The sequence below is a fragment of the Eremomyces bilateralis genome (genome assembly GCF_010015585.1).
Source record: "Eremomyces bilateralis CBS 781.70 unplaced genomic scaffold P152scaffold_13, whole genome shotgun sequence".
Lineage (NCBI taxonomy): Eukaryota > Fungi > Ascomycota > Dothideomycetes > Eremomycetales > Eremomycetaceae > Eremomyces > Eremomyces bilateralis.
This window is the reverse complement of record NW_022985079.1, coordinates 166,989-192,201: the sequence shown is the minus strand read 5'-3', so window position 1 is coordinate 192,201 and position 25,213 is coordinate 166,989. Positions and strand designations below refer to the sequence as shown.

At 51.5% G+C, this 25,213-nt stretch overlaps 4 protein-coding genes and 1 non-coding gene across 5 annotated transcripts; 3 read left to right on the top strand and 2 right to left on the bottom strand.

Annotated features, from left to right (window-relative positions):
- Window positions 1–289: 289 nt before the first annotated feature.
- P152DRAFT_t47 lies at window positions 290–378 on the bottom strand. The gene has a single exon. It is a non-coding gene; the product is annotated as a tRNA-Ile (tRNA).
- A 6,566-nt stretch (window positions 379–6,944) lies between these two features.
- Window positions 6,945–7,877, top strand: P152DRAFT_399220 (uncharacterized protein; the record flags this gene model as incomplete). Its single annotated transcript, XM_033676508.1, has 2 exons — window positions 6,945–7,130; window positions 7,200–7,877. Coding segments are annotated over 2 exons (864 nt in total), but the record flags the coding sequence as incomplete, so codon positions are not given.
- Window positions 7,878–12,478: 4,601 nt separating this feature from the next.
- On the top strand, window positions 12,479–15,777 carry P152DRAFT_474625 (elongation factor 3; the record flags this gene model as incomplete). The annotated part of the gene is made up of 3 exons (XM_033681337.1): window positions 12,479–12,660; window positions 12,709–15,698; window positions 15,755–15,777. The coding sequence occupies 3 exons, from the start codon at window positions 12,479–12,481 to the stop codon at window positions 15,775–15,777; spliced, it is 3,195 nt and encodes a 1,064-aa protein (XP_033533087.1).
- A 2,302-nt stretch (window positions 15,778–18,079) lies between these two features.
- Window positions 18,080–19,599, bottom strand: P152DRAFT_450171 (eEF1-gamma domain-containing protein; the record flags this gene model as incomplete). The annotated part of the gene is made up of 4 exons (XM_033678154.1): window positions 18,080–18,366; window positions 18,413–19,144; window positions 19,314–19,503; window positions 19,567–19,599. The coding sequence occupies 4 exons, from the start codon at window positions 19,597–19,599 to the stop codon at window positions 18,080–18,082; spliced, it is 1,242 nt and encodes a 413-aa protein (XP_033533086.1).
- Window positions 19,600–19,630: 31 nt separating this feature from the next.
- Window positions 19,631–21,433, top strand: P152DRAFT_459393 (uncharacterized protein). Its single transcript, XM_033679666.1, has 2 exons — window positions 19,631–20,791; window positions 20,942–21,433. Exons 1-2 carry the CDS (start codon window positions 19,933–19,935, stop codon window positions 21,031–21,033), a joined length of 951 nt encoding a protein of 316 aa, XP_033533085.1. The 5' UTR covers window positions 19,631–19,932; the 3' UTR covers window positions 21,034–21,433.
- The last annotated feature ends 3,780 nt before the right edge of the window (window positions 21,434–25,213 follow it).

The following is a 25,213-nucleotide window of genomic DNA, read 5'->3' as shown; positions in this document are numbered from 1 at the left end:
CGTACACCTCCGGCCTACGTGATAGGGAATTGTATTGACCTCTTTAGTCAAGAGGAGCATGAGTGATGAGACATCAACTAGGGGTATAGATAGGTAGTTAAAGCAAAGTATTAATTGAGATGTTTCGAAGCCATGAAGACTTGAGAACCATCAATTTCGTCCGCCCCTGACAGGTTTGAACAAGCAAAATGGCGGTTAGAAAACACGTGAGGACCTAGTTAACCAAGAGAAGATGACAAAAAAAATAGCTTAGGTTTCTGATAAAAGATCAAAAAAAGAAAAAAAGAAATGCTCACTACCAGGGTCGAACTGGCGACCTTCGCATACCATATTGTAGGAATATTAGTACGACGCTCTAACCAACTGAGCTAAGCGAGCTGATTTATGTTGAAATTTAGGTGTCTCTAAACAGATTCCCACTTCTAGTACCGCTGGTTCCAGTTTCAGAGACGAGGTCTTTTACTATTAGGTAACTAAGTTATCTTAACTCAACTTCACTTAGTTACCTACTTCACGAAAACAGGAGTCTCTGTTCTTTGTTAAGACATCTATGATTCAAATGAGGAATACTCCTAAACTGAAGGTAGATGGAGTGGGCTGTGCTCGTGAGCACTGAGTGGGACACACTGGTATGGATACACCAACCAAATGATAGCGCATTAGGACTGGCATTAGTTCCCCCCAAACATCAACATCGTAGAGTTTAGGTACTGATTCCAATCTACAGGATGCTAAATGTTTGGTGATTCGGGGATGAGAGTAGAGTATTTACCGTAATACTTACTGCATGCTGCTGGCCATCCAGAGTAGTTAGTATCTTAGATAACTAATGTGGTTTTGCACGGAGGTACTATTATGCACTCACTGCACAGTGATACGGTCAAGCTGGCCATTGTATGAACGCCCATCATATGTACCATAGGTTACAGCACTGCCTCTACGGACAAAATAGTTCATCTATGTTGGCGGAACGTTGAGGGGTTGATCTGGCCTTTGGACCATTTGACCCTATGGGTTTTGTGGGTTTCTTTCCTAATAAAACGGCCTTTGGCCTTGTCTGCAGGGTTACCGTACCGTATATGGCCGGAATACCTCAGATATATACCTCCTGGGTGGAATATGGCGGCCCAGTTGCGGTAGCGGTTGCCATCACCCGCAAAACCTTTGGTAGGTATAAAGAGTCCCGCCCTCCGTCGTGAAGGACGAAGTCTCCCATAGGATTCCAGAACTAATCTGTGGACGCGAAGCTAACCAGTTGATACACTGCCAATGGATCCAGATTTGAATCAAAGGAAAGAGACATTGCCGGACACTATGGGATTCCCTTGGCCCCAAGTCACTACCATCTTCACGATGAAGCTGGGAAATTTTCGGTTGACATTCAAGCGTGATCGTCCAACATTGTCCCTAGACGATGTACTCGTGACGCCTACTCCCGAAGAAGTCTGGGATCATCGTTCTCCTTTAAAATACTTCAAATACCGAGTTCCGGAACGAAAACTACCAAACCCCCCCCTCAATCGGTGGTTGACTGTGGACGCGGAGCGCCTTCATCGATTCCTATTCTGGCCCCTCGTGCAAGTCTATGGGGCAAAGGACCGTGTCCAAACAGTGTTAGAGCCCGAGTTCAGGTGTTCAGAGAATTCGCGGAACGCTGGAGATTCCTACAAGGGGAAGCCCGGAAGAGGAAGATTACATCAGAAAGACTGTGAGAATTTCCGACACAAATTCATCCTGGAATGTTTCCGGCCAGCTAATGTTATGGGGATACCCGTACAGACAGTGATATACCTGATCAATTATTGGATTATGTCGATGATTGTTCGCGCGGAATATGAGGAAGGCTGCATATTGACGACGAATATGGCGGACAAGGAGAGAAGGATCGTCGGGTACTGGATGACTATGGCATCCTAAGGGCTGTCGCACCAGATACAGACGGGAAACACGCGCTGCAGTGGCGCTGGGACCGAGAACGGAAAGAAGACGGATGCCATGTCATGCCAGAGTACATGTACTACGAGCGGCTGGGCATTACAGCCAGAATGCATGAAAAGATGAACAAGATTTCAATCAAAGAGCCCGCCAAAAAGGAATGGAAAACACCAGGAATCAGACCGTGGGATCCCCCAAGGCCGCCTTAGGTTTGATAGCAGTGCGTCGAGTTGGAGGGAAAGCAGACAATCCTTCGGACATATGCAGCGCTCGCTTACGCTGCTGCCGTGCGAACTGGTGGAGAAAGGAGACAGACATGCGAGCCGGCCAAAGCTGTCTCAAATGGTGTGAGCTAGAATCGTGAAAGTCATTTGAATCACCTTATGCATGGTAGCTGAAATGAGATTTGCTTAACATGGAAAGGGTAGTAGCCGTAGGTGAAAGTAGATGACTCGTCTCAAAATTGATCTTGTATATCAAACTCGCGATGTGAAACGACACGGCGGCGTTTCATTGTCGGGACTCATTGTTTGGACTGAACAACGATCCATGCGAAGCAGCATCCGGGTGGAAGAAATTGATTACCCTTCGCCTTCGACGTGTACCTCCAGCCGACTAAAACAGAGACTCGTATCGGCTCCTTAAATTAAAGAGAATATAAAGGGGGAACGCTATAACTTAAAGAAAAGTAATAGGAGGCGAAAGTAGGTAACGATTAAGGGTTCTCGAATCTCGACGCTCTGGGGGTATGCTTGAGGAGACAGGGCCATCAATTTCTCCCTTCCCATGCAGTAAACACTACAGCTAAAGACTGAACGACAAATATAGACTCAAGTTCTGCAAAGGATGAAGCGGTACGGTAAACATGAATGCTGGGAACATCTCTAGGGGTGTCAGAAAACGAAGTAACTTGATAGCGACCCTGTGATCCGCCTCACGACTCGGAAAACCTTGAAATGATATATTGTGACAAGGTGAAGGCGCAGGAGTCTTCCCACTTCATGCGGGAGAACGAGATGCATGAACATTGACCAGAAGCTAGGATAAAGGCAGCTTATCGGTAATCCTAAAATACCCTCAGCTGTAGAGGAGGGAAAAATGCAGCTTATTAGCCAAGATGTCATCGAAGCAATAAGCACCGATATTTCTCCAGTATCTTGTCCGACCCTCCTGATCCTGGGATATCTGAAAACAGCCCATACCCACGAGATTACCCGATCCTCCTTCTCTTTGATTTAGGACATCTATTTGGTTCAATGATCAGACTTCCTGTCGCTTGACATGTAGTCGCGTTAGATGAGGTCTGGAAGAGTAGAGAGGGTAGGGACAATAGCTACCTAAGGCCCGGTAGATACATCCCGCTTCTACAGTCATATAAAGGTATACTCCTGTGCTCCCTAGAGACCTAGAATCCTTCATTTCCTTCTCATGTTTACCATCAAACAGCTCACCGCCGCCACGGATCTGAAACCCACCAACACCGCAGGCCTCGTCCGGAAACAGCCAGATATATATTGCCATACCTTCCAGGTATCTCATTTCTGTTTTCTGTCAGCAATAAACAAATACAGTATGTCCACCGCTACGTATCTAACGCACCACCCTTGCTTATAAGACTCTTACCGGATCAGCTAACGATTATAGAGACAACAACAATCACCACCACCATCACTACCGCCGCAATGCTGCCGCATGCGACCGTCGAAACCGTGACTGAAACGACGATAGAGAACACGGTCGAAGCCGTGACTAGAATAGTGGGGGAAATTGGGCCGGGCGCCGCGGTCGCCAGCTCTCTCGCCGCCGCCGATGCCCTCGCCCCTAAAACTAAATGGGCGATGTGGAGGCGCTGGCGCGGGAAGAGGCGCCCAGGGAGGGAACCCGACGGAGAGAATACCGACGAGGAGGGGGAATTCGACGGCTATGGGTTTGTCAGTGGAAGTATGTCAGCCTCTAAATCAAATGAAGATGCACTTTACTTGTCATGAATGGCAAAATCTCAGATTCATACTTCCACTATGATGGCCACAGACTGAATGGAAACTGTACATGCATCGAACTTTGACACGTCGGATAACACGAAGCACCATCCGTTGTGGACAAAATAGATGGCCCTGATGTTACACGTCAGAGCACGAATTCCCCTTCCCGCTCCCTGACACTAAGGATGGAGAAATTGATGATCCAGTGACCCCACGTCACCGCCCTAGGTAGAGCCATTATTACTCTTCCAGTAGCTCGGCAGATTTAATTCTTTTCTAGCCTCATGTACGCTGGAGGAGTGCGTCAAAGTCGCCTGCTCATCGATTTCATCACCTCGCGGTACATTGATCAACGTGCAGGTGTAGGAATCATGCGGTCGAAGAGCTTGCGGATATGCTTCCATATGGAGGAATACTGGCAATTAATACTGTCATCGCTCTGGTATTGGACCTAAGGTGCCGTCTTATGCGGAAGAGATCTAGTGATGGGGCGGCTGTGAAGTGCAAACCGTTCGGTCGTGTTCCGACGGTTGATAGATTTCCCCGGGCTGGAAATCTGTCAAGCTGTTGGCGGTTTTCTATTCCCTCATCGCGCTTGGAGAATGTGTAAAATCGTCTGCTACCGTGTCAGCGCTTTGCGATCCTGGGTATTCAAGCGCCGTACGAGCGGCTTATGGTACTCACATGAAGAGCTAAAGAGGAAGCACAAACGAGAGATGGAACAGATTTGTGAGAACCACTTGGCGACTGAACTACGAGATGTGACAAACCGAACGTATCCAAGACAAACAAATGATGCCCAGGGAGCGATATGAATAAATAGGTTGCTGCAGGAACCTTGCATATGGTGATTTAGAGATGTACTTCTAGCAGACGTAGAATTCAATATATCTCTAAATGAAAAGGATAAGGCATGTACACGCGATGCTACTGTTATTGGTAGCAGAAACGAGAATACACGTATATAGCTCCTCTCGAAGCCCGGACACAATCCTCACGGTTCAATGTTGCTTATTGTGAGTGTGTAGCCATAAGTGGTAACCCCCAGTGCCTCGAAAGTCGAAAGTCATCGACATCGACTAGTCAGACATTCAAGCATGCAGGTCGCCAGCCGCCACTACTAAAAGCTTAACCGCTCCCCTAACTTCACCCCTTTTCCAAACCTCGAACCCATCAGCAGTCCCGCGCCATTTCCAAACCACCGCCGTGCAACCCGCATTCTCAAATCATCCAGCCAGCCAATCGCGTCCCACCGCCTCCCGACGCGTCTCATCCAGCTTCTGCGGACCCCACGCGACACAAGCTGGACAAGGCGGCCGGGGGTTCCGTCTGACCGCGATCGCCAGACACAACGGCTCGAAAATACGGAAGATAGGACGCAGATCCGATTGGGTTTTGCGGGGACGATTCGCGACTTAGGGCGGGAGAGATGATAGAAATGCCCCCTAGGCGCCACCGACCTCGTATCGACTATCGAAAACGAGATAGGCTCTCGCCGGGTTAGCGTGTCGAGATGTCGATGAGGCGGATCCTTGGGCTGAGGGCATTTGTTTCCTAGTTAGTGAACGGTGGTAGAAAAGGGAGAAGTGAGGAACGTAGCCGCGTTGACTTGATTACTTCCGGCGGCAGGACTTGGGGATTCCCCGTTTCCGTATGAATGTCACACGAACTTTGCATTTCTCAAATTGGTGAGGATGGTGGTCGTCGGACAGGGTCGATGAGAGGACGTTGTCGAGTCTGGAGCCTCATCCTGTGCGACATTGGATAGGGGAATTGAACCCTCAACACTACCTATATGCGCTCCATGCAGAGTCTTAAAGATACTCGTAGCCTTTGACTATTATCATATTCGGCAAAACTATTAGTGGACGCATAGGCACAGTGGTGGTATCATCCCTGGCATCGTCCCCCCTGAGAAATGGAACCGGGCCTTCATTAAGAGTCCTTGTGCCCTCATTAAAGGCAGAGAATTAGTGTAGACATTTATATCTTTTTATTTTTCTTCATCTCTATCTAATTGAAGGGTGTCCAAACCCAGCCGTTCTTTAGGGGCATCGTTTTGGCCTTGCTCTTTTCGCAGTGCATTATCTAATATTCTACCGAGCATTCTCTAGAATTGTCATTGATAGTCGACATTCCGACGATATTCAGAACGAAATTCAGAACGAAAGAAACAATAACTTTATAATTCTTAATCAGACCAGAAATCCAGGGACACATCGACTGTGTCTTTTGAAGGAACCTTCGCAATGGTGTCGACACTTACAATTCCGTCGATGCAAAGGGGGGGAGAGGTCATTCACAGATCCAATTCACCAACAGCATGTAGCAATTTTCGACCGAGTCCAGCGCGTGGATATCTCCCACCACTGCCAGCCATTATTTTTGGTAATTTTTCTCCTATAAAGGATCCAATCCTTTCAACGTCATCCACATCGTCAACAAATCGGAAATTCGAATCAACCCAGCGCCTTCCAAGTCTCTCAGCCATCGCCTCACTCGCCGGAACATCAGCTTCACCATTGGCTTATCCACACTTAAATCGGTAAGTGATCATCGCCACTCAGAACCATCAATTATCCACCTCGTCTCCGAATTTGGATTGGCGGGCCTCAAAAGTTGTCAGGGAATTGTCCATTTAACAATGCAATGGTTGTTGATCGTCATCATCCCTGCCAGGAGAAGACAGATGTTCATGATTAATTATTAACTATCACCATGAGTTATCTGATCGAGACCTTGCCCATCAGCTCGAGTCTTGGCATCGTCTTATCTCCCTTCCCAAAATAATTCAACATTCTAACTCCCTTTCCTTATCTTCAGGCCATTCAATATTCAAGCAAAGATGAGCTTTGCGACATCCCCGGCTGCAACGGCGGTGGGCGGTATGAGCACAGAGCCGGTACGTTCTCTGTTCCCTTCCAATGCGTCATGCCGTCGACGCGACGCGCCTTCCCGCGATCCCTTATCGATAGGGAGACGATCGTCAAATTTCTAATGCCTGAGCCGAACTGACTGTTTCGCAACCAGCCCATTTGCTCGAATTGCCAGACCAAAGTGTCTCCTCTCTGGCGACGGGATGACCAGGGAGCGTTTCTCTGCAACGCTTGCGGATTATATCTCAAGCTGCACGGAAAGTCGCGTCCCCTGAATCTGAAGACGGATGTAATCAAAAGCCGGAATCGCGTTAAGCCAACCGGCCAGAAGCGAAAGGTTCGTCCATCCCATCCCATCATCCCCAACCACGCGATATCCAGATCCAACCCTAACCGTGACCTCCAGCTTAGCGACCCAAACGGTCCCGCACCCTCATCCACCCACTCCACCCCCCGCACCGACACGCGGCCCGATGTGCGCAAATTCCCCTCTGCCTTCTCCGACCGCTCCGGCTCGCCTATCTCCCGCACTACCACCCCGGGCCTCCACCACCCATCCGCCCACATCGCACCCCAACACCTCTTCGACGCCGCCACCCTGAACAACCATGCCTTCCCCGCCAGTGACCATCCCCGCCCTCGATCGCCCGGCGACGGCGCGGCCGCAACCCCTGGGGATACCTACCCCTCGTACGAATACCTATCGGCATCAAACACTACCTTGCGCATCCGAGTGAATGAGCTGGAGGTGATCAACGGGTTGTTTGGCAGCCGGATCGAGCAACTGGAGGCGAACGAGGTGGGGTTGCGGGAGAGGTTGACGGAGCAGGAGGAGTCGGCGGATGCGATGGATAGGATGGTGAAGGCTTTGGAGAAGGCGCAGGCGAGAGTGCGGGCGGCGGAGAACGAGGTGGAGCGGTTGAAGAAGATGGGAAGGGAGATTGGGAAGAAGATGGGGGAGCTGGATGGGGAGGAGGCTGTGATGGAGGATGTGATGGAGAATAATGAAGAGCGGGAAGATGGGGTAGATGGCCCGGAGACGGTGGCGGAGGTCGAGGAGAAGACCGATGCCAACGAGGCCTAAATTCCACACTGCAGCGGCACACCGTTTGGTCTCGACACGACCCCCGTGGATCGGATCAAAAGCCACTCCCGACTGACCGTCTCGACGTCTACGATGCTTTACTTGAAGAAAACGGCGACCGAACTCGATCCATGTCGCACTAAGGCGGCATGCAGGCACACACTGGCGCCAAAAGTAGCTCTGTTTGACTCTTCATCACACTTTTTATGACCTGAGGAGATATGGGATGTACGATATCATGGGATTGTCTACTTTTGTACGAGCTTGGGTTTATATTGGAGTTTTGGACTGGCATAAGGAGGGACACATGATACCAATATGGAGTGGATGGTTTGTTTGTTTGCTTATTTATCTGTTTGATCAAGGGTGGCTTCGGTTTGGGATATTCAGGTGCAAAATTGAATATTAGTTTGATGTTGTGATGTGAGTGATATGGGAGTATTTATATGTTTGAGTCTCTTTTATCCAAGTTAGCAACTGGACACATTGATGCAGAGAGGATGGACATGCTATCTAAGTTCACGGCTACTGACGTCAAGGCACAATATGTAGCCCTCTACTAATCGACTTGGGCCATTAATCAAGAGGAATTAATGGGATTAGTACGAAGAAGGGCAGACCAATAACAGAAAACATTGCATGGACAACTATATGCGTCTGGTTTATCCATGGAAGTAATAAGAACCTTGAATGATAAACATCTACCCCCTAACCCATTCAACTCACCAGATCTCGACCGAATACACCCAGCGACAATACCCTTCAGCCATCCAGTCATCCAATGCGAAGCAAGTCATCCGAATCTACTCTTATCCTCCCAACCGCCGCCATCGAATCACTCGGATCTCACCTCACGTAGATAGGTAGGTTTCCTTCAGCCCCGCTACTCCACCACATCCAGGGCCACAGACCACGACACCAACCACTCGGATCGATACAAGCGCGATGCGGAGAGTAGGAACATGAAGAGTGTTTATCGAATACCGATGTCAAGAATCCTGTCTGCAGAAGTTTCGGGAAATCCAGGGGCGGGGGAGGGGGTTGTCGACGTCTTTTGTCTATAGAAGGGATTCGGTTGGAATACCTATCGCATCGAGCCTATACCTAGTCGAGACACACGAGAGATGCTAGGAACATCCTATCCCCACCTTTGCGAAACATCCCAGGCAGGCCTATCCGAAACGAAAGACTCGCCCCTACATCAAACCCATCCGCCCTAAATCGCCATTGGTACATCAGCGGTCAGGAACGGACGGCGCTGGCGTCTCGAACAGGTAGCGTTCTTCAACAGCCATCATGCAGGATCTTGGACCAATAGGACGCTGCTGCCGAACCGGTCGGCTAAGAACCGGGAACGAAGGTTACGGTCGTCGAGATGGGGCTGCCGGCCGGGAACTCGGAGCGCATCGGTGGCGTGGCGGTATCTGTACGGCATGATGGGACGGATGTCTGGGGAAAGCGTGTAAGGGATGGGCGGCGGAGGTTGGAAGCAATGTGCGTATCTGGCATCCGACCCGTTTGTTCCTTAGAATCCTAGTGTCGGTGGATTTCAGGTCGAATATCGGACTAGAAGTTGTATACATCCCCTATCGAACATCTGCACTCCCGATGGATGGGATGGTCAGGTCGTCGACACCGTATGGAAGGTGGGGGAGGGGATGTTTGGGCGGATGCGAGAGATTAGACACCCCGGGGTGGACGATGATCGGATTGCGAACTGGATGATTCAATTAATTGAGGAGGGTAGATCTCCGGATGTTGAAGGTGATGCTCAGGATATGATCGCGAGACGCTGGGCGGGCGAGGTCCCGTCCAGTTTAGTCCAGTCCGTGGATGAAGTCGCGCAAGTGATTAAGGAAAGATCGGGTCGCCAACTCTTTTCTCTACGTCCCATCCTACCAATTCTTGCTATTTCCTTCGAGAACCCCAAGACCGATGTCGTGGGATAAGTCGGAAGTATGGTGGTCTTTGGAGCTCTATCCTGATGAGCGACGAGCATCCCGTATCGCGTCCCTTACCTTGGCCGTCGTTTGGGAGTTGAGGGTATTAGGGACAGCTTCTCTGTCTGTGACATGGCTTCGACCGGCCCCTGAATGTTGTAGAAAGACATGCCCATCGCTGGAGACTCATTGCAGTATTTCCACGCCCCCTCTTCCACTGTGTGGTATAGTCGCAGTGTACGTTGTGCCAATTTCCGGGCTAAGGACTATTCACACACTGTGCCTCTATATAACCAGGGGTTACGTTTGTGAGAGTGGGGATAGGGCGAGATTGGATATTTCCCTGAGTAGGTCTGGCAGTAGAGCTGACCGTGGAGTGTTGTGAAGACGTGGGTATGATTGTGGCTGACGAGTGACGACCTTGGAAAATCCGAACTGCAGTGCAGAGTACATAATAGGGAAATAAGGTCTGTACCGGTCGTTTCCAACCCTCTCGAGGTGTTTCTCCTTCCCTAGCACGGAGACAATGGGATATTCCTACCAAGTCGTTTGCTCATATCGAGACCTGCAATTCGAGCTACCATACGACTCCGTATCAAGTAATCATCCCCGAGATTCCCCGAGCCATACCTACCCAGTCCCAAGCCTAGCACCAAGTTTGATGACCGTCAACCCCTCAACCGCCCCCCCCGGCATCCTGTCGTGGCCCTCCAATCCATCTGGCGGTGTTCGAGGTGTGATGTCCACGTGTGCAACGCGCAGGATCCGGTTTGACCGGCTACATCGGGCGATCCGAGCTGGGCGAGTAAGTCACCGAACCACGGTACGATATTATTAGCGCTTTCGGGGAGCGGCTGAATCGTGGGGGCGGCATCTGCATTCGGGGTTCGGGGCCCGAGAGTAGGGTTCGAGACGTTCAACTGCGGTTGGAGGTTAAGGGCAAATCCAAGGTCTCGAATTTCGATGGTTAAGGGACTTCAATGTAGAGTGGATCAGAGGCAGCCAAATCTGGGGTGGGTGGCGTTGATGAGCCGAACCAGAGAAGCAATGCAGGGGAAGGGGCTGACTTTCCAACTAATTTGCTGGTCTTTGGAGGGTGAGAAGTTTCCACCGATACTTTCGTTGCGTCAAGGAGATAAGTCACGGATCGAGGCAATCTTTACGATACGGAACCTCGGAGCGAGGCGACTGTAGGTTGGTGGTTTGTTAGTCTGCGACAGATGGACCAGGTCTGGACTCTGGATGGTCGACCATTGGGGTTGGCAGGAAGATGGGGAAGCTGGCATGTGGCTGGACATCTCTTTCCCATGGATTGATGGATCTGGAAATTGAGCTATGGGGGGAGGACTTGAGAGAAGGGCCATTTTCTTTGTTTTGTATTAACTAGATTAGTTAATAAGGTTTAACTTAGTTAGTTTATGTGGGATGACCTTATTAGAGACATCAACATGAAATGTGAAGGGGCCAAGGGGAAGGGGCTGAGGCAACAAGGCATATGAGGCAACAATAATCCCTATCACATTGGGTTGGGCTCTCCAACACTTGCGTCCTGCTGTTGGTGAATTCTGGCACGCTCTGCACTTCGTTGCAACCTGTAAGACGACCAATGAATCACGATAATAGACAGAAGGACATGAAAAATCACTGCATGAAATGCCTAAGGCGATGAGGCTGCGGAGGCAAAAATAGATCAAACCCAAACTTTACCAAAGCGTGGACGGTGATTGGCTGAGATGATAGGCATCTCCGATTGTGGAAGGCGAGAAAGCTGGCAGAATTGTCACCGCCTCACAAGGAAGTCACAGCTCTATTTCGTTTCTTGGATCGTATCTCGTCCATTCATTCAGTAATAGGGTCAGATATATGTACCACGGTGCTTGATGTTCTTATAATAACTTGGTGGATCTCGGCGGAGGAGGACATGCCTGATTGCAATATACAATCAACATGAACTCCCATAATTACGCCTTGACTTCGAGACACCAACTCCTAAAATTCCCATTCAATTCACCGCATATCGCTGGATTACCGTCTATCGATAAGCAAGCAGGGACTCCCACATCCACGGGCACCAACACCCCCAACTGCCCAACAACCACCAACAAGGCTTGGTCACCGACTTGAGTAGCGCTGGAGGTGAATAATCTCCAATCTGGTTGGATGACCCCTGGTTAGCCCGCCCAAGTCCCTCCCACCACCAAATCCCGAAATTCCGCTGGATTCCGCACGGACCACACACCGCCAGGAAATTTCTGTGCCCAAATTTCTTTGGAGGGGATTTTTCTGGTTGAAATTTTTGAGAAAAGTGAAATTCCACTCTTTCTGCGGCTTTGCCAGATTCTCAGTGGCATATTATCAGCCCTCTCCCTCTCCTCCCCCAGATCTTACTTTTTTACTTTCTCTCTCACTCTCCCACTTCTTCCTTCAAACCCTCCATCCCTCTCCACTCAGTCCATTCTTGGATTTTTCTTCTTCCTTATTCCCCATCTTCTCTGGGAATTTCTTATCTGCCGCTTAGACCGTGTGGTTGTTGGTAACCGCACACTGAGATACCCTAGAAGTCGAAATAGAGGATTTCCCTTGCAGACTTGAGCAGAACTTCGTGTCTAACGACATCCTTAATTCGATTTCGAGTTACCAAAACCTCCCACAACCATCACCATGCCTTCCGTCGCACCCCAACAAGCCGCCCAGGCTTCGGAAAACAAGAAGTCGTTCAAGGTCCTCGAGGATCTCTTTGCCAAACTCAGCGTGGCAAAGGCTCAGGACGAAATCAACGCTTCAACCATCAACATCGCCACCTTCATCAACGGTGATATCGAGGAAGCCGATGTTCCTACTAAGTAAGTTGTGCTCAAAGAATCATTCCGAATTCAATCTAATCATCCCAGGTTCATCGATCACCTCAAGAAGGGCCTCGCCAACAAGAAGGATGCTCTCGCCAGAGAGCGATCGCTCGATGCCGTCAAGGCCATCGCAGCTCACTCCACCGTCTCGGCCGCTGTCGAGCCGTACCTCGTCAACATCCTCCCACAAGTCCTCGCTGCCATCGGCGATAAGATCGTTCCGGTCAAGAACGCCGCTCAAGCCGCGGCCCTCGCCATCGTCGAGGCTTCCAACGCCAACGCCGTCAAGGCCGTCCTCCCCCCCATTCTGCACTCACTCCGCACCGCACAAAAGTGGCCGGAGAAGATGACCGATCTGCAGTGCATCGAGCTCCTCTGCAAAAATGCCGCGGCGCAGACCGCCTATCGCGTTCCTGACCTCATCCCCGTCATCTCCGAGGCCATGTGGGACACCAAGCCCGAAGTCAAGAAGGCGGCCTACGGCACCATGGAGAAAGTCTGCGCCTTGATCGTCAACAAGGATATCGACCGCTTCATTCCCGAGCTCATCAAGTGTATCGCCAAGCCAGAGAACGTCCCCGAGACCGTTCACTTGCTCGGTGCCACCACCTTCGTCACCGAGGTTCGGGAGCCGACCTTGGCCATCATGGTCCCGCTTCTCGAGCGTGGTCTTGTCGAGCGGGAGACTGCCATCAAGCGTAAAACCGCCGTTATCATCGACAATATGTGCAAGCTTGTCGAAGATCCGCAGATCGTCGCGGCCTTCCTGCCAAAGCTGATGCCCGCGCTCGAGAAGAACTACGGCACCCTCGCCGACCCCGAGGCCCGTGAAAAGACCAAGCAGGGTCTCGACACCATCGTCCGTGTCGGTGACGTCAAGGATGGCAAGATCCCTGAGATCTCCAAGTCCGGTGACATCTCCACCATCTCCGCCATCCTCAAGGACATCCTCTCCGCTAGCCACAAGGAGACCACCGCCGCCAAGTGGGCCCCCATGATCGAGTACATCGCCGCCATCGGTGGCCAGCTCGTCGACGAGAAGGACACAGACTCGCACTCATGGAGCGCCAACTCCATTCCCTTCATCACCGCCATGATCGGCGACGACAATGCCAAGAGCGTCGCCGAAACGCTCCGCAAGCGGGCATCACCCGGTGCTGCTGACGCGGACGAGGTCCCCTCGGACGAAGAGGAGGGCGAGGATCTCTGCAACTGCACGTTCAGCTTGGCGTACGGTGCCAAGATCCTGCTCAACCAGACGCATCTGCGTCTGAAGCGTGGCGAGCGATACGGTCTGCTGGGCCCCAACGGCTCGGGTAAGACGACGCTGATGCGCGCCATCAACAACGAGCAGCTGGATGGCTTCCCCAAGCAGGACGAGGTCAAGACCGTGTACATCGAGCACGACTTGGATTCGGCGGACACGGAGATGCCGGTCATCGACTGGACGGTCATGAAGCTGAACGAGGCCAAGGTTGATATTACCCGGGAGAAGGTCCGCGATCAGTTGAAGGAGTTCGGTTTCAACGATGACATGATGAACGGCTACATTGGCGCTCTGTCCGGTGGATGGAAGATGAAGTTGGCGCTGTGCCGTGCTGTCTTCCAGCAGCCCGATATCCTGCTCCTTGACGAACCGACCAATCACATGGACGTCAAGAACGTGGCATGGCTCGAGGACTACCTGAAGAACAGCAAGTGCACATCGATTGTCATTTCTCACGACAGCCGTTTCCTCGACAACGTCATCCAGCATGTCATCCACTACGAGCGCTTCAAGCTGAAGCGTTACCGTGGCAAGCTCTCCGACTTCGTCAAGAAGGTCCCGTCCGCGCGATCCTACTACGAGCTCGGTGCTAGCGAGATGGAGTTCAAGTTCCCCGAGCCCGGTTTCCTCGAGGGTGTCAAGACCAAGGCCAAGGCCATCGTCCGTGTCAGCAACATGACGTTCCAATACCCCGGCACCCCGGCGCCGCAGCTCACCAATATCTCCTTCCAATGCTCGCTCGGCTCCCGTATCGCGGTCATCGGTCCCAACGGCGCCGGTAAATCCACCCTCGTCAACGTCCTGACCGGTGAGCTCCTCCCCACCACCGGCGAGGTGTACCACCACGAGAACATCCGTATCGCGTACATCAAGCAGCACGCGTTCGCGCACATCGACCACCATCTCGACAAGACCCCCTCCGAGTACATCCAGTGGCGCTTCCAGACCGGCGAGGACCGCGAGACCATGGACCGTGCCAACAAGATCATCACGGAGGAGGACGAGAAGGCCATGGACCGCATCTACATTATCAACGACTCCCAGCGCCGTATCCTTGGCGTGCACTCCCGCCGCAAGTTCAAGAACAGCTACGAGTATGAGTGCTCCTTCAGCCTCGGCGACAACGTCGGCATGAAGAACGAGAAGTGGACCCCCATGATGACTGCCGACAACGAGTGGATCCCCCGCTCCGAAATCATCCAGTCCCATGCCAAGCTCGTCGCCGAGGTCGATCAGAAGGAGGCCCTCGCCTCCGGCCAATTCCGCCCGCTCATCCGCAAGGAGATCGAGGCCCACTGCGCCAACTTCGGCCTCGACGCCGAGCTCGTCTCCCATTCCCGCATGGTCGGCCTCTCGGGCGGCCAGCGCGTGCGTGCCGTGCTCTCCGCGTGCTCATGGCAGCGACCCCATCTCCTCGTCCTTGACGAACCGACCAATTACCTCGACCGTGACTCCCTCGGCGCGCTGTCCAAGGCGCTGCGCACCTTCGAAGGTGGTGTCATCGTGATCACGCATAACAGCGAGTTCACTAAGGAGATCACCGAGGAGGTGTGGGCCGTGCAGGCGGGCACGATGACGCCGTCGGGTCACAACTGGGTGACGGGGCAGGGGGCCGGTCCGCGTCTGGACAAGAAGGATGACGACGAGGAGGAGAAGTTCGATGCGATGGGGAACAAGATCGAGAGCAGCAAGAAGAAGAAGAAGTTGACGAGCAACGAGGCGCGGAAGGCGAAGAAGGATCGCATGAAGCGAAGGAAGGCTGGTGAAGGTGTGTTCCCTTTCCGTTGACAATTCATGACTATCATACTGACTATCTCCCCACAGAAGTCTTCAGCGACGAGGAGTAAACCTCCCCTCCATCTATGTCGCCCCCAAAAAGTCGATTTGGATCCCCATAAACCCCTCGACACCCCAACCCCAACTGGCGCAAAAAGTTCTCCCTTGACGCATACATTGATTGATGGCTCGCCCACGAAAAATGAACTTTGGGTTATTTTCTTCGTTTTTCCTTTTCGTTTTCCGGGTTTTTTGATGAGTAGCCTTCCCTACCATCATCTTGCGTCTTGTTTGCTCGCTTCGCTTCGTATGCGATGAGGGAGATGGATTCGAGAGAGAATGCATGATGGGTGCGTTCGGGTGGATAGATCCGGAATAGAAGAGACTTTTCTTAGGAAATAGAATTCTCGTTATTTTAATGGGTGTCTCCATTGTTGATCTGATTCATGTGTCTATCGTGATGTGAGGTTCGAAGAAACGCCATCCCCATCCCGTGTTGACGGCGATGACACTGCGCTCTTACGCCCTTCACCCAACGCCAACCTGCGTTATACCAATCTACCGCACCAGAGTGAACGGAACATCGACGCCATTCTTCCTTCTCGTACGTCCTCGTAAATCCCCATCGACAACCATCCAAACCCACCACGCACAGCACAACTTCGCCTCGCCCCGTCCGCTTCAAACACCATCATCTCAACCCTACGATACTCCCCCCCGCTTCTTCTCCATCAACACCCCCAGCAACCAGTCATCCCATCCCCTCATATCATCCCCCCTCCTCATCCCTTAACCTCCTCCCCTATCTCAAACACTCGTCCACGAATCAGTTCCCCACCCCACCTAGGTCTGCCGGCGCAGTTCCCTTTCCTACCGTTCATCAGGGATGGAGGAAATGGACTGAGGGATAGAGGCGGCGGTTGGCTGGGGCTGCGGATGGGAGATGATTGGATACCATATCACATCGTAGTTGGAGGGGAGGGTACGGTGGGAGAGGGAAAGGAGCGGGCGGGAGGTTTCTCGTTTTGCTGGACGAGAGTTTTCATGGGTCGACATTTTGCGAGGTTCGATGTTCGATGTTCGAAAATGGTATAGTTGCTGGTATGATGGAGCCTAGATGAGAAGAAGGGCTCTTTTGAACTGTATGACTGCATGTACCTGCTCGTATATTGTGCGGATATGCCTGAAGGCATTCCTGGTAGATATCTTGCTACTGTATATCTAGAACTGTCCATAGTTACCTGTAAATTCTAAGCTCTTTAATGCACCCTTACTTTCGACCGATCTTCTTAATCCATTGGAAGCTGTTCTAGCTGTCTAACGAAGGTCAGACAAACAGTCACACGATGTATCCTCCCCAGATCGTTCTGCCCCCTTCCTTCAACCCCTGAAACACCTCTAACCTACCCTCAGCAACACCGCCGAGATGTTCTGATGGCGCTACAATTAGGTCTCGATAGCATTCCACAGCGCTCCATATGGCCAGGACCAAATGTACCTAAGTAGTTCCCAGGATCTTCTGCCAACAGCCCTCTTTAGGACGTGGTTTGGTTTCTTACTGTCATCCACCACAACGCAGACGCATATAAGTTTCAGACCGACCTCCCCAGGTATACATCCACGCCACCTATGTTTCGACGACAACAACAGGAACCAGAGTCATCGCCATCTACCCTTATTTCTTCTGCCATCGCCATCATCGTCAAGCGGTGACATGTCTTCCTAGATCGAGAGCCATCGGAGAGCAGATGATCCGAATTCCAGGGGAGACGATCAGCGGGAGTAATCGTATTTTGCTGGCGGTTGGGGATTTTGGGAGTGGATTGCTGGATAGGAGAGGCTTGGATTGGAGTTGGGTGGGACGAGGAGAGACTGCGTGGGAGGATCACGATGGTGCTAGGATATCATGTGGATGGGATGCTGGAATCTCTAGTGGGATGGGTGAGGTTCGTTAGGGTGAAGATACGGGTACTGGTGTCGATCACGCGAGTGAGTGGACCTAACTAAAACGACGCACACATCTCTTCTAAAACTCGGATGGGAAATAATGGAATAATGGATCTTAAGGGTGCATGCGTGAAGTCGTGGATTTTGCATCTGCATCTGCATTGCTATCTGAGTCTATCCACTTTCAGACACCTCAGAATAAGTACCATCCGGTGCGGAGATCGAATACCAACCATCCAGCTTAGGCTAGAGGGGAATCGGTCTTCCACCCGGACGGACTATGTACGTATCCCCATTACAAGCGTGATCAACCATACGTCGTCCCTCGTTACAAAGGAAACAATTGGATACGGTATTGTACTGCACGAGCAAAACGATTGACGAACCCTCATAATCATTTCCATCTTCCGATCATCGTATCCATATCTACTTGAAGACCTTGCCGTCCGAGTGCGCGTACGTCTGGCCGTTCGCCTCAATCGGCTTGTCCCACGCCCACATGTCGTCGACGAACTCCCGATCCTCCGGCTTGGAGGGGTCGAGCTTGGTGAACTCGTAGCTCTCGTAATCCGGAGCGACGTCGAAGGCCGGGAGGGCCTCTTGGCCGCGGACGACGAAGGCGCCGCGGATGATGGAGTTGTTGGTCTCGCCGTAGACGGAGGCGGCGCCGAAGAGGTACTTGCGGGAAGCCTCGAGACGGTTGAAGAAACCACCTGGGACGGTTAGCTTGGGAAGACTACATTGATGCGGACAACCTACCGACGAGGTTGTTTGACATGAAGGTCATGGTCAGCTCATCGTTGTACTTGTAGTCAACTCTCCAGATGGAGTACTCGTCGAACTTCATGTTCTCCCAGAACCACGGAAGGGCAACCTCACGAGTCTCCTCGTTCGAGTATTTCCGCTTCCAGTCATCGAGAGCGAAGGTTGCTCGGCCTAGCTCTTCGATGGGATGCTTGGGCTTCGGTGCAGGAGGGGCGTCCTCCTCCTCAACCTGCTTTGGAGCGGCCTTCTTCGGTTGCTCCTTCTTCTCCTTGGCCGGAGCGGGCTCCTTCTTCGGTGGCTGGTTGGGCAGCGCGGTCTCGATGAACACGAACTCGGGGGACACCTCGGAGAACGCGGGCTGGTTGTAGACGGTCTCATACCAGCGGGTCAGGTTGGGGTGCTGCTCCCGGAACTTCTTGTCGAAGAAGTTCTGGAAGCCGCGGAGGAGGCAGCCGGTGACGAAGAGGTCGGCCAGGGTGAGGCGGTCGCCGACGAGGTAGGTGTTGATGAGGAGATGGCTGTCGAGGACCTGCATCCGCTTCAGCGTAGCGGCCTGGGCCTCGTCGACGACTTTCTTGTTGAACGGCGCACGGCCGATGATGGGGAGCCACCAGTTGCCGAGCTGTGGGAGGACCTCGCCGTTGGCGAAGGACATCCATCGCAAGATGGAGGCATAGTCCTGCTTGGTCTTTCCGAGGAGAGTGGTCTTCTCGTTTTGGGAGGTGACTAGCAGGTGTTAGAGCAATCCTCATCAAACAGGCGAAAAATGGGTGAGAGATGTGCTTGGCGTTCAGAGTGTGAATGGGTTTCAACAGGGTTTGAAAAAGTTACTTTTCAGACAGGGATAACTAGATCATCATGTTGCCAGTGTGCGAAGGAAATTTGTAGGACGTACTATAGATGGCGATGGCGATGCACTCCGACAGAATGTAGCCGTCCGATCCAACGAAGGTCGGGATCTTGCCAAGCCTGTTGAGCTTCAAGTAATCGGCAGAAGCATCTGGGCCGGGAACGATGTCAACAATCTCGAGATCGAGGTTGTTGAGCTTCGCGACGGCACGGATGGCCGTTGAACGGACGTTGCCCTGCAAGGTGGCGTGTCAGAAGAAAATTGATAGGCGGAAAAAAGACGACAAAGTTGGACTTACGTCGGCCTTGGTGTAGAGTTTTCCGAAAGACATGATGGATAAAGCTTACGTCTCTGGATTTAAAGTGGTGTAGAGGGAGGGAGAGAGAAAAGGGAGGAGAGAGTGAAGGAGAGAATGAAGCGATGAAGCAAAGGAAGTTGTGTGCAGAGATAATTGAGAGGAATTGAGTCATGAGAAATTTCGGTGGGAAAAATGGTCGGCCCGCACGTGATCCCTGCAATTTCTTCCTCAATTTCTTCTGCTCAGGCATCAACTTTGGTTGCTCCATGTCCAAACTGCTCTCCGAACTGCAGTGCTCTCTAAACTGGCCTCTCATCTGGACATATTCCTGCTGCACAACTACATCAACATCCGTTGCATTCTAATATGGATGCTTTGCGTTTACCCGTTCGATTAAAAAGGCCTTTTTGCGCTGCATTGCCTAAATCCCGGGCGGTTCACTTACATAGGAATGGAAGTACCACCCTCCCTTTCGGTGAAACCGTTCGATCAGTGTCGACATCAACTTCCGAGCTTCAAACCTCCATTGGGACTCCTCTTGTCCCCTATCGCAATGAGGAAGGTGGTTATACCCTTCCCAGAGAGGCTCGAGTGAGGATCGTGCCCGCTTCTCCCTCCTACTTCACCGGACGACCCAACTTCACCGACCACCTCCTCTCCCTCCAAGACCTTCTCCGCAGAAACGAGCTGCTTCCCACCGTACCACCTGGACAAGCGCCGCGAACCGCATGGAGAACGTTGACCGAGTACAAGGAAGGCGTTTCAGAACCCGTCAAATCGGCAGGGTACACCAAGATCCTCTCCATCCTCAACCGGCTGAACCATATCAATCCATCCCTGATGCCATCCGAGGTGCGCGAGGTGATCGAGACATACAAGCGGAAAGTATCGCCCTTCGACAATGTCCCCAACCCGCACGCCCTGGACTCCTGGGGACGAGGACTGGGCGTTGGCAGGAGGAAGACCGCATCAGCAAGAGCGTGGGTTGTGGAAGGTGAGGGCGAAGTCATCGTCAATGGAAAATCATTGTCAGAGATGTTCGGGCGCATACATGATCGAGAAAGCGCGGTGTTCGCGCTCAAGGCGACGGAAAGACTCGACCGGTACAATATCTGGGCACTCGTCAAAGGCGGAGGGACGACGGGACAGGCAGAGGCATTGACGTTGGCGGTTGCGAAGGCACTGTTGATACACGAGCCGGGTTTAAAGCCTGCGTTAAGAAGAGGTAAGTGACAGTTTTGATTTCGATGAGGATATTGTCTTGCATCAGGAAGATTGCTTGAGGGCATTTCTTCCGGGTCTGTTGCTCTCCCAGCGCATTCGGCACGCTAGTCATCTCTCAAACCCCCTCAGAAGCTAACTGGTCTCTTCTCAGCCGGTGTTATAACACGCGATGCACGCAAAGTGGAAAGGAAGAAGCCTGGTAAACTGAAGGCTCGGAAAATGCCCGCCTGGGTCAAGCGATAATCAGATACCCCGAATGCGGATTCAATCTCCCTTCCGCTACTTGTTTACCAGTTCTGCGTGTTCTGCATCAACATATCTGCTTGCCAGCCTCGACGCGTCGATTAAGTAAACTACCACGGAATCCAACATATCTTCGCACGGTTTCGCCGTGAGCCGAAGCGTCGCTGTGTCTGAATAATTCCGGATCTACTGATGCAGACTCCGTTTGAGTACGGGGGAACTAGAACGAGCCTTGGAAGCTTCTTGTTAATATCAATATATATTGATATTTCATGGCATCTGATTGGCTCAACAGTTTAATCAACGTCATATATTTTCCCGCCAATGTGGGCCTCTATCACCATTCTCAAACGTTTCCTTTCACGATCCACCACAGCACCGATGATATTCGCTGATGGTCACTCTACGAGGGTTTCCTAGCTTGTCTAATATATATGAAGTCCCGTCACCAAGTCGGAAGTTCCGAGCCTTGCATCATCCACGAGGATGGTCCCAACATCTTCCACGTTGCGTTTCTGTTGAAGCACGCAACCCACCTTGACATTGCCATGGACAGGATGACCACATTTCCGAAGATCCCGATATCTTGGAAACCGGAACCAGGAGGCGGAAGATCCAGGCTTCCATTGTTCACTTGTATTTCCGGTCGTATCTTTCCACAAGTCTCCGGCCTTTCCGTCATATATGCCAACCAGCGTCCGATCCAAGCACTTAATAACTGCCGATTTGATAGGCAATAACTTAGACTTTCTGGTCATACAACAGATCTACGGTACTACGATCAAGTATATTTCACTAATGCACTTCTTGATTACGTATCATCGTAGGATAAAAGCATTGGACGACAAAAATTATTTGGAAATTGGGGGTCAATATCACATTATCGCTTATGCGAGTCATAAAGTGCTGTCACAACGAAGCAATGTGCATCCGCTCGGCCGGATCGTATGGCAATTCTTATATTCCGTATCCGTATATCGGGACATGTCGAACCACCGGCAAAGCGGGCATGGACAAGCAGAAGGAATTGCGAGCAATCAAAAGAGCCCGGAACTGAAACATGAACGGGTAATGCAAGCGTTAATCAACTGAACACCGTATCTCAATATCCATACATTCCGTTCTGGGCATTCGTTGTTTGTAACTGGCCGAGAAACAATTTTCCGTCCGGTACGTACACTTCATGATATTAAACAGCAGGCATGCTTGCTACCAAGACACACCGCGTGGTCAACGACAACGTCATTGCGAAGATTACCGGCCAGGACACCCTTCATACCATCTAGGTCATGGTGTACGGATGGAGGGATATCTAATCCTGCCACTATCGGCGCTGAATGTTCATGTTTACAGCATCAATATCTACTCGTATTCGATGGCGTCGAAGCGAGTCATTGTCTCAATACGAGTTGCTAGTACAGTCAGTAAATCGCAAGTCCTCCCCCGTATGGGTTGAGTTCCCCAGCAAAAAGACGTAATATTATCCTCAATGGTCAACCGTGGAGAACCCCCTGAGTGGTACATATGTGCAGAAATGAATCCCACCTAGAGGCTTGATTGACTGCCTCCCATGAGACTTGCTCGTCAGAATGCCGGCAGTTCTGACATCAAAACTCCATCGCGATGTCGCGAAGTCCAGCGGCACGATCCACCATTAGAATCAACATGTGAGGAGCGGCGGCACAAGCTCCGAACGTAGTAGGATTCAGTTCGTGCACAAACTTTACCATCTCGGATGGTCGGCGTTTCAACGTCGCGACGCTTTGATGGTAATTCTCCCTTGGGAGTTCGGCTCCTTTTGGTTTGGTGACCGCCAGCTCACTATTTCGAGCGAGATCTGCGTCTTTCGAGGCCTGGTTTAGGGAGCGTGAGGTCCGGTCTTGTCGCAATAGCTACGGGATTGGGATTAAAACGCCTGAACTCTGAAGGCTTAGCGGCCGACCTCGAAAACGATGAGCAATTTCGCAGCGCGTCGAAAAGTTTCGAGATGCCAGCCCCACCACGCTTCCGAATCCCTTCTAGAATACTCGAGGACGCCAGGGGGAGATTGAGCGGCGGTTAAGGCTGAAGATCGCAGTGGGCAGACTAGCTTCGAGAAAGACATGAAACTTCTCGAAGGAATCCGGGGATTCGTAGAAGCGTGTTGGCGGATGACGAAGGCAAGACGGATGGACTGGACCTTGTCCTTTAATTTCACGCAGGGTGGCCCGTCCGGTAACGCAATGGTCGTGGGCTCGTGGCGTCGTGCACTCGTGGTGAGGATTAAATTTCACAACAACAGGTTATGTAATCCTGAGTTCCATATGGCGGTCAGCATATGTACCGAATTAATTCAATATCTGGAAAAATATGGAAGACAAGAGTTTAGGAAACGCGGTGGCGAAGTGGTCTTGATCAGAGTGGCGCACTCGAAAGAACCCAAATGAACTGCAGTGCACATGCAATATGGCATCACTCCCCACGAATGGTATTCGAGATTCTCTCGCCAATGAACTGAAGATGTCTATCTCCTCTTTCTCAACAAATTTTAGGCTGACTTGCCCAGGAATGAAGTTGCGTCGACACGATGGGTTAGTGTGCATCGCACTATGGCCGATTGGACCTAGTCCGCTCAACAATCTCGGGTACCTTACATACAGTCGCGTCTTATCGACCTTTCATAATTCGCGATATGCCGAACTAACGAAGGGAAGGTTAGGTTTTGGTCATGTCGGCTTCACCTGACGCAACCGTCTTAGAATGTTGCATCGATTTTAGTTTTGCGGACCGTCGACTGTTTATGCCTTTTGCTCGTGATGGCCCGAACTACCTTACCCAGTACCTTACGGAGTACATCATCCGGACGAAGTCGGCAATTGAGCTGTCAACTGCATGATTGTGAGCCTGTGATTCTCGAGTCTAACCCGAACCCTTGGTATTGCACGCTGTTGTCACAAGTTTACCAGGGTTTCAATTCCAGCCACTCCGATGGAACGAAGTGGACTTCCGACGGAAATGCCATTCGTGTCATTCATGACAAGGAAATGAGAGGGCGACGCTCCGTTTTCCCAATGCGGAAGTTCCGTGGAATCTGAAGAAGTTATTAAGCTTTTCGATTTCAAGGGACCCAGGGAGCGGTCTGCTGCACACACCATTCATATCTCACGTAAAAGATCCATGCGTGTTACAGAATGCCCTGTCCTGGGAGCGAACCGTCTCTTCGGAGAGACGCATCGACCTCGGGAAGCCACGTGAAACGAAGCATGAGAGTCCTTGTCGCGCCCTGGTCTAGGTCCGTCGAGCTGCGTCGTTCGTTGTAGGATGATGGAGCAGCGGGGAGTCCATTTGCTGTCGATAGGCGAAACAGAGTGCCGGAATCTTGGCCTGGAAAAGCGGGCGAGCGATCGGCTGCTAGATGCGCCTCATGAGGCTACGATTGTCGATCTGTTCTCTTAAATCTTACGTCGACATGTTCAACGCGTAATTTCGGAACACCGGAATTTATCTGGATTCAGCGGTTCACAACTGCGGATTGCGTTCGAAGGATCAATGCACTGGACTGCTTTGGAGACTGACAGAGAAACGAAATTGATATCTCCTGGATGCTCAACGGCCCATTCATGACGCACTCTATTCGAATGCAAGGCCCAACATAGCGGCTCGATTTGTCCAAGCAGATGGACGAATGACGCTGGTCCAGTAAATACTTCATATCTTCGTCCTGGTTGCTTGCCCAGAGTGAAAAAGTCAATTTGATGAAACGGGCTATCTATCGGCAAATCATAATATCGGCGATATCGCTATTAGAGGACACACGACAGATGTCCCTCTGAGATATTGTGTCGCGAACTCGAGACAATAATGGAAAAACAAGTATGCAGGCTGCATCTCCAAGGCGCAGAGAGGATTCCCTCTTGAAGACGATGTACGACGATTGAGCTCGCCTCAGCCGTATTCCGCTGCTTTATTTATTGATGCCATCATAATATTGACGGCTGATGCGAAAGGAGTCGATTCCGTGCCTCCTCACATCTCGGTTCCACAACTTCCCACACTCCCGACAGGCTGGTTTAAGTTTCGAGTAATACAGAGGAGCCAGCTTCAGCTATTATCAGCCATTAGTGCGGGCTGGCATCTCCAACCATCGATGACGCGTGTTCGTCCGAAGCAGGCCGTCTCGCTATCGACCTGGAAGTCTCCG

What these genes read in the sequence shown, in the direction of transcription:
- P152DRAFT_459393 (XM_033679666.1), top strand. Translation starts at nt 19,933, where the DNA reads ATGGATGCTTTGCGTTTACCCGTTCGATTAAAAAGGCCTTTTTGCGCT. An exon ending in AAAGCCTGCGTTAAGAAGAG is followed by an intron (nt 20,792 to 20,941) that starts GTAAGTGACAGT and finishes GTCTCTTCTCAG; the next exon opens with CCGGTGTTATAACACGCGAT.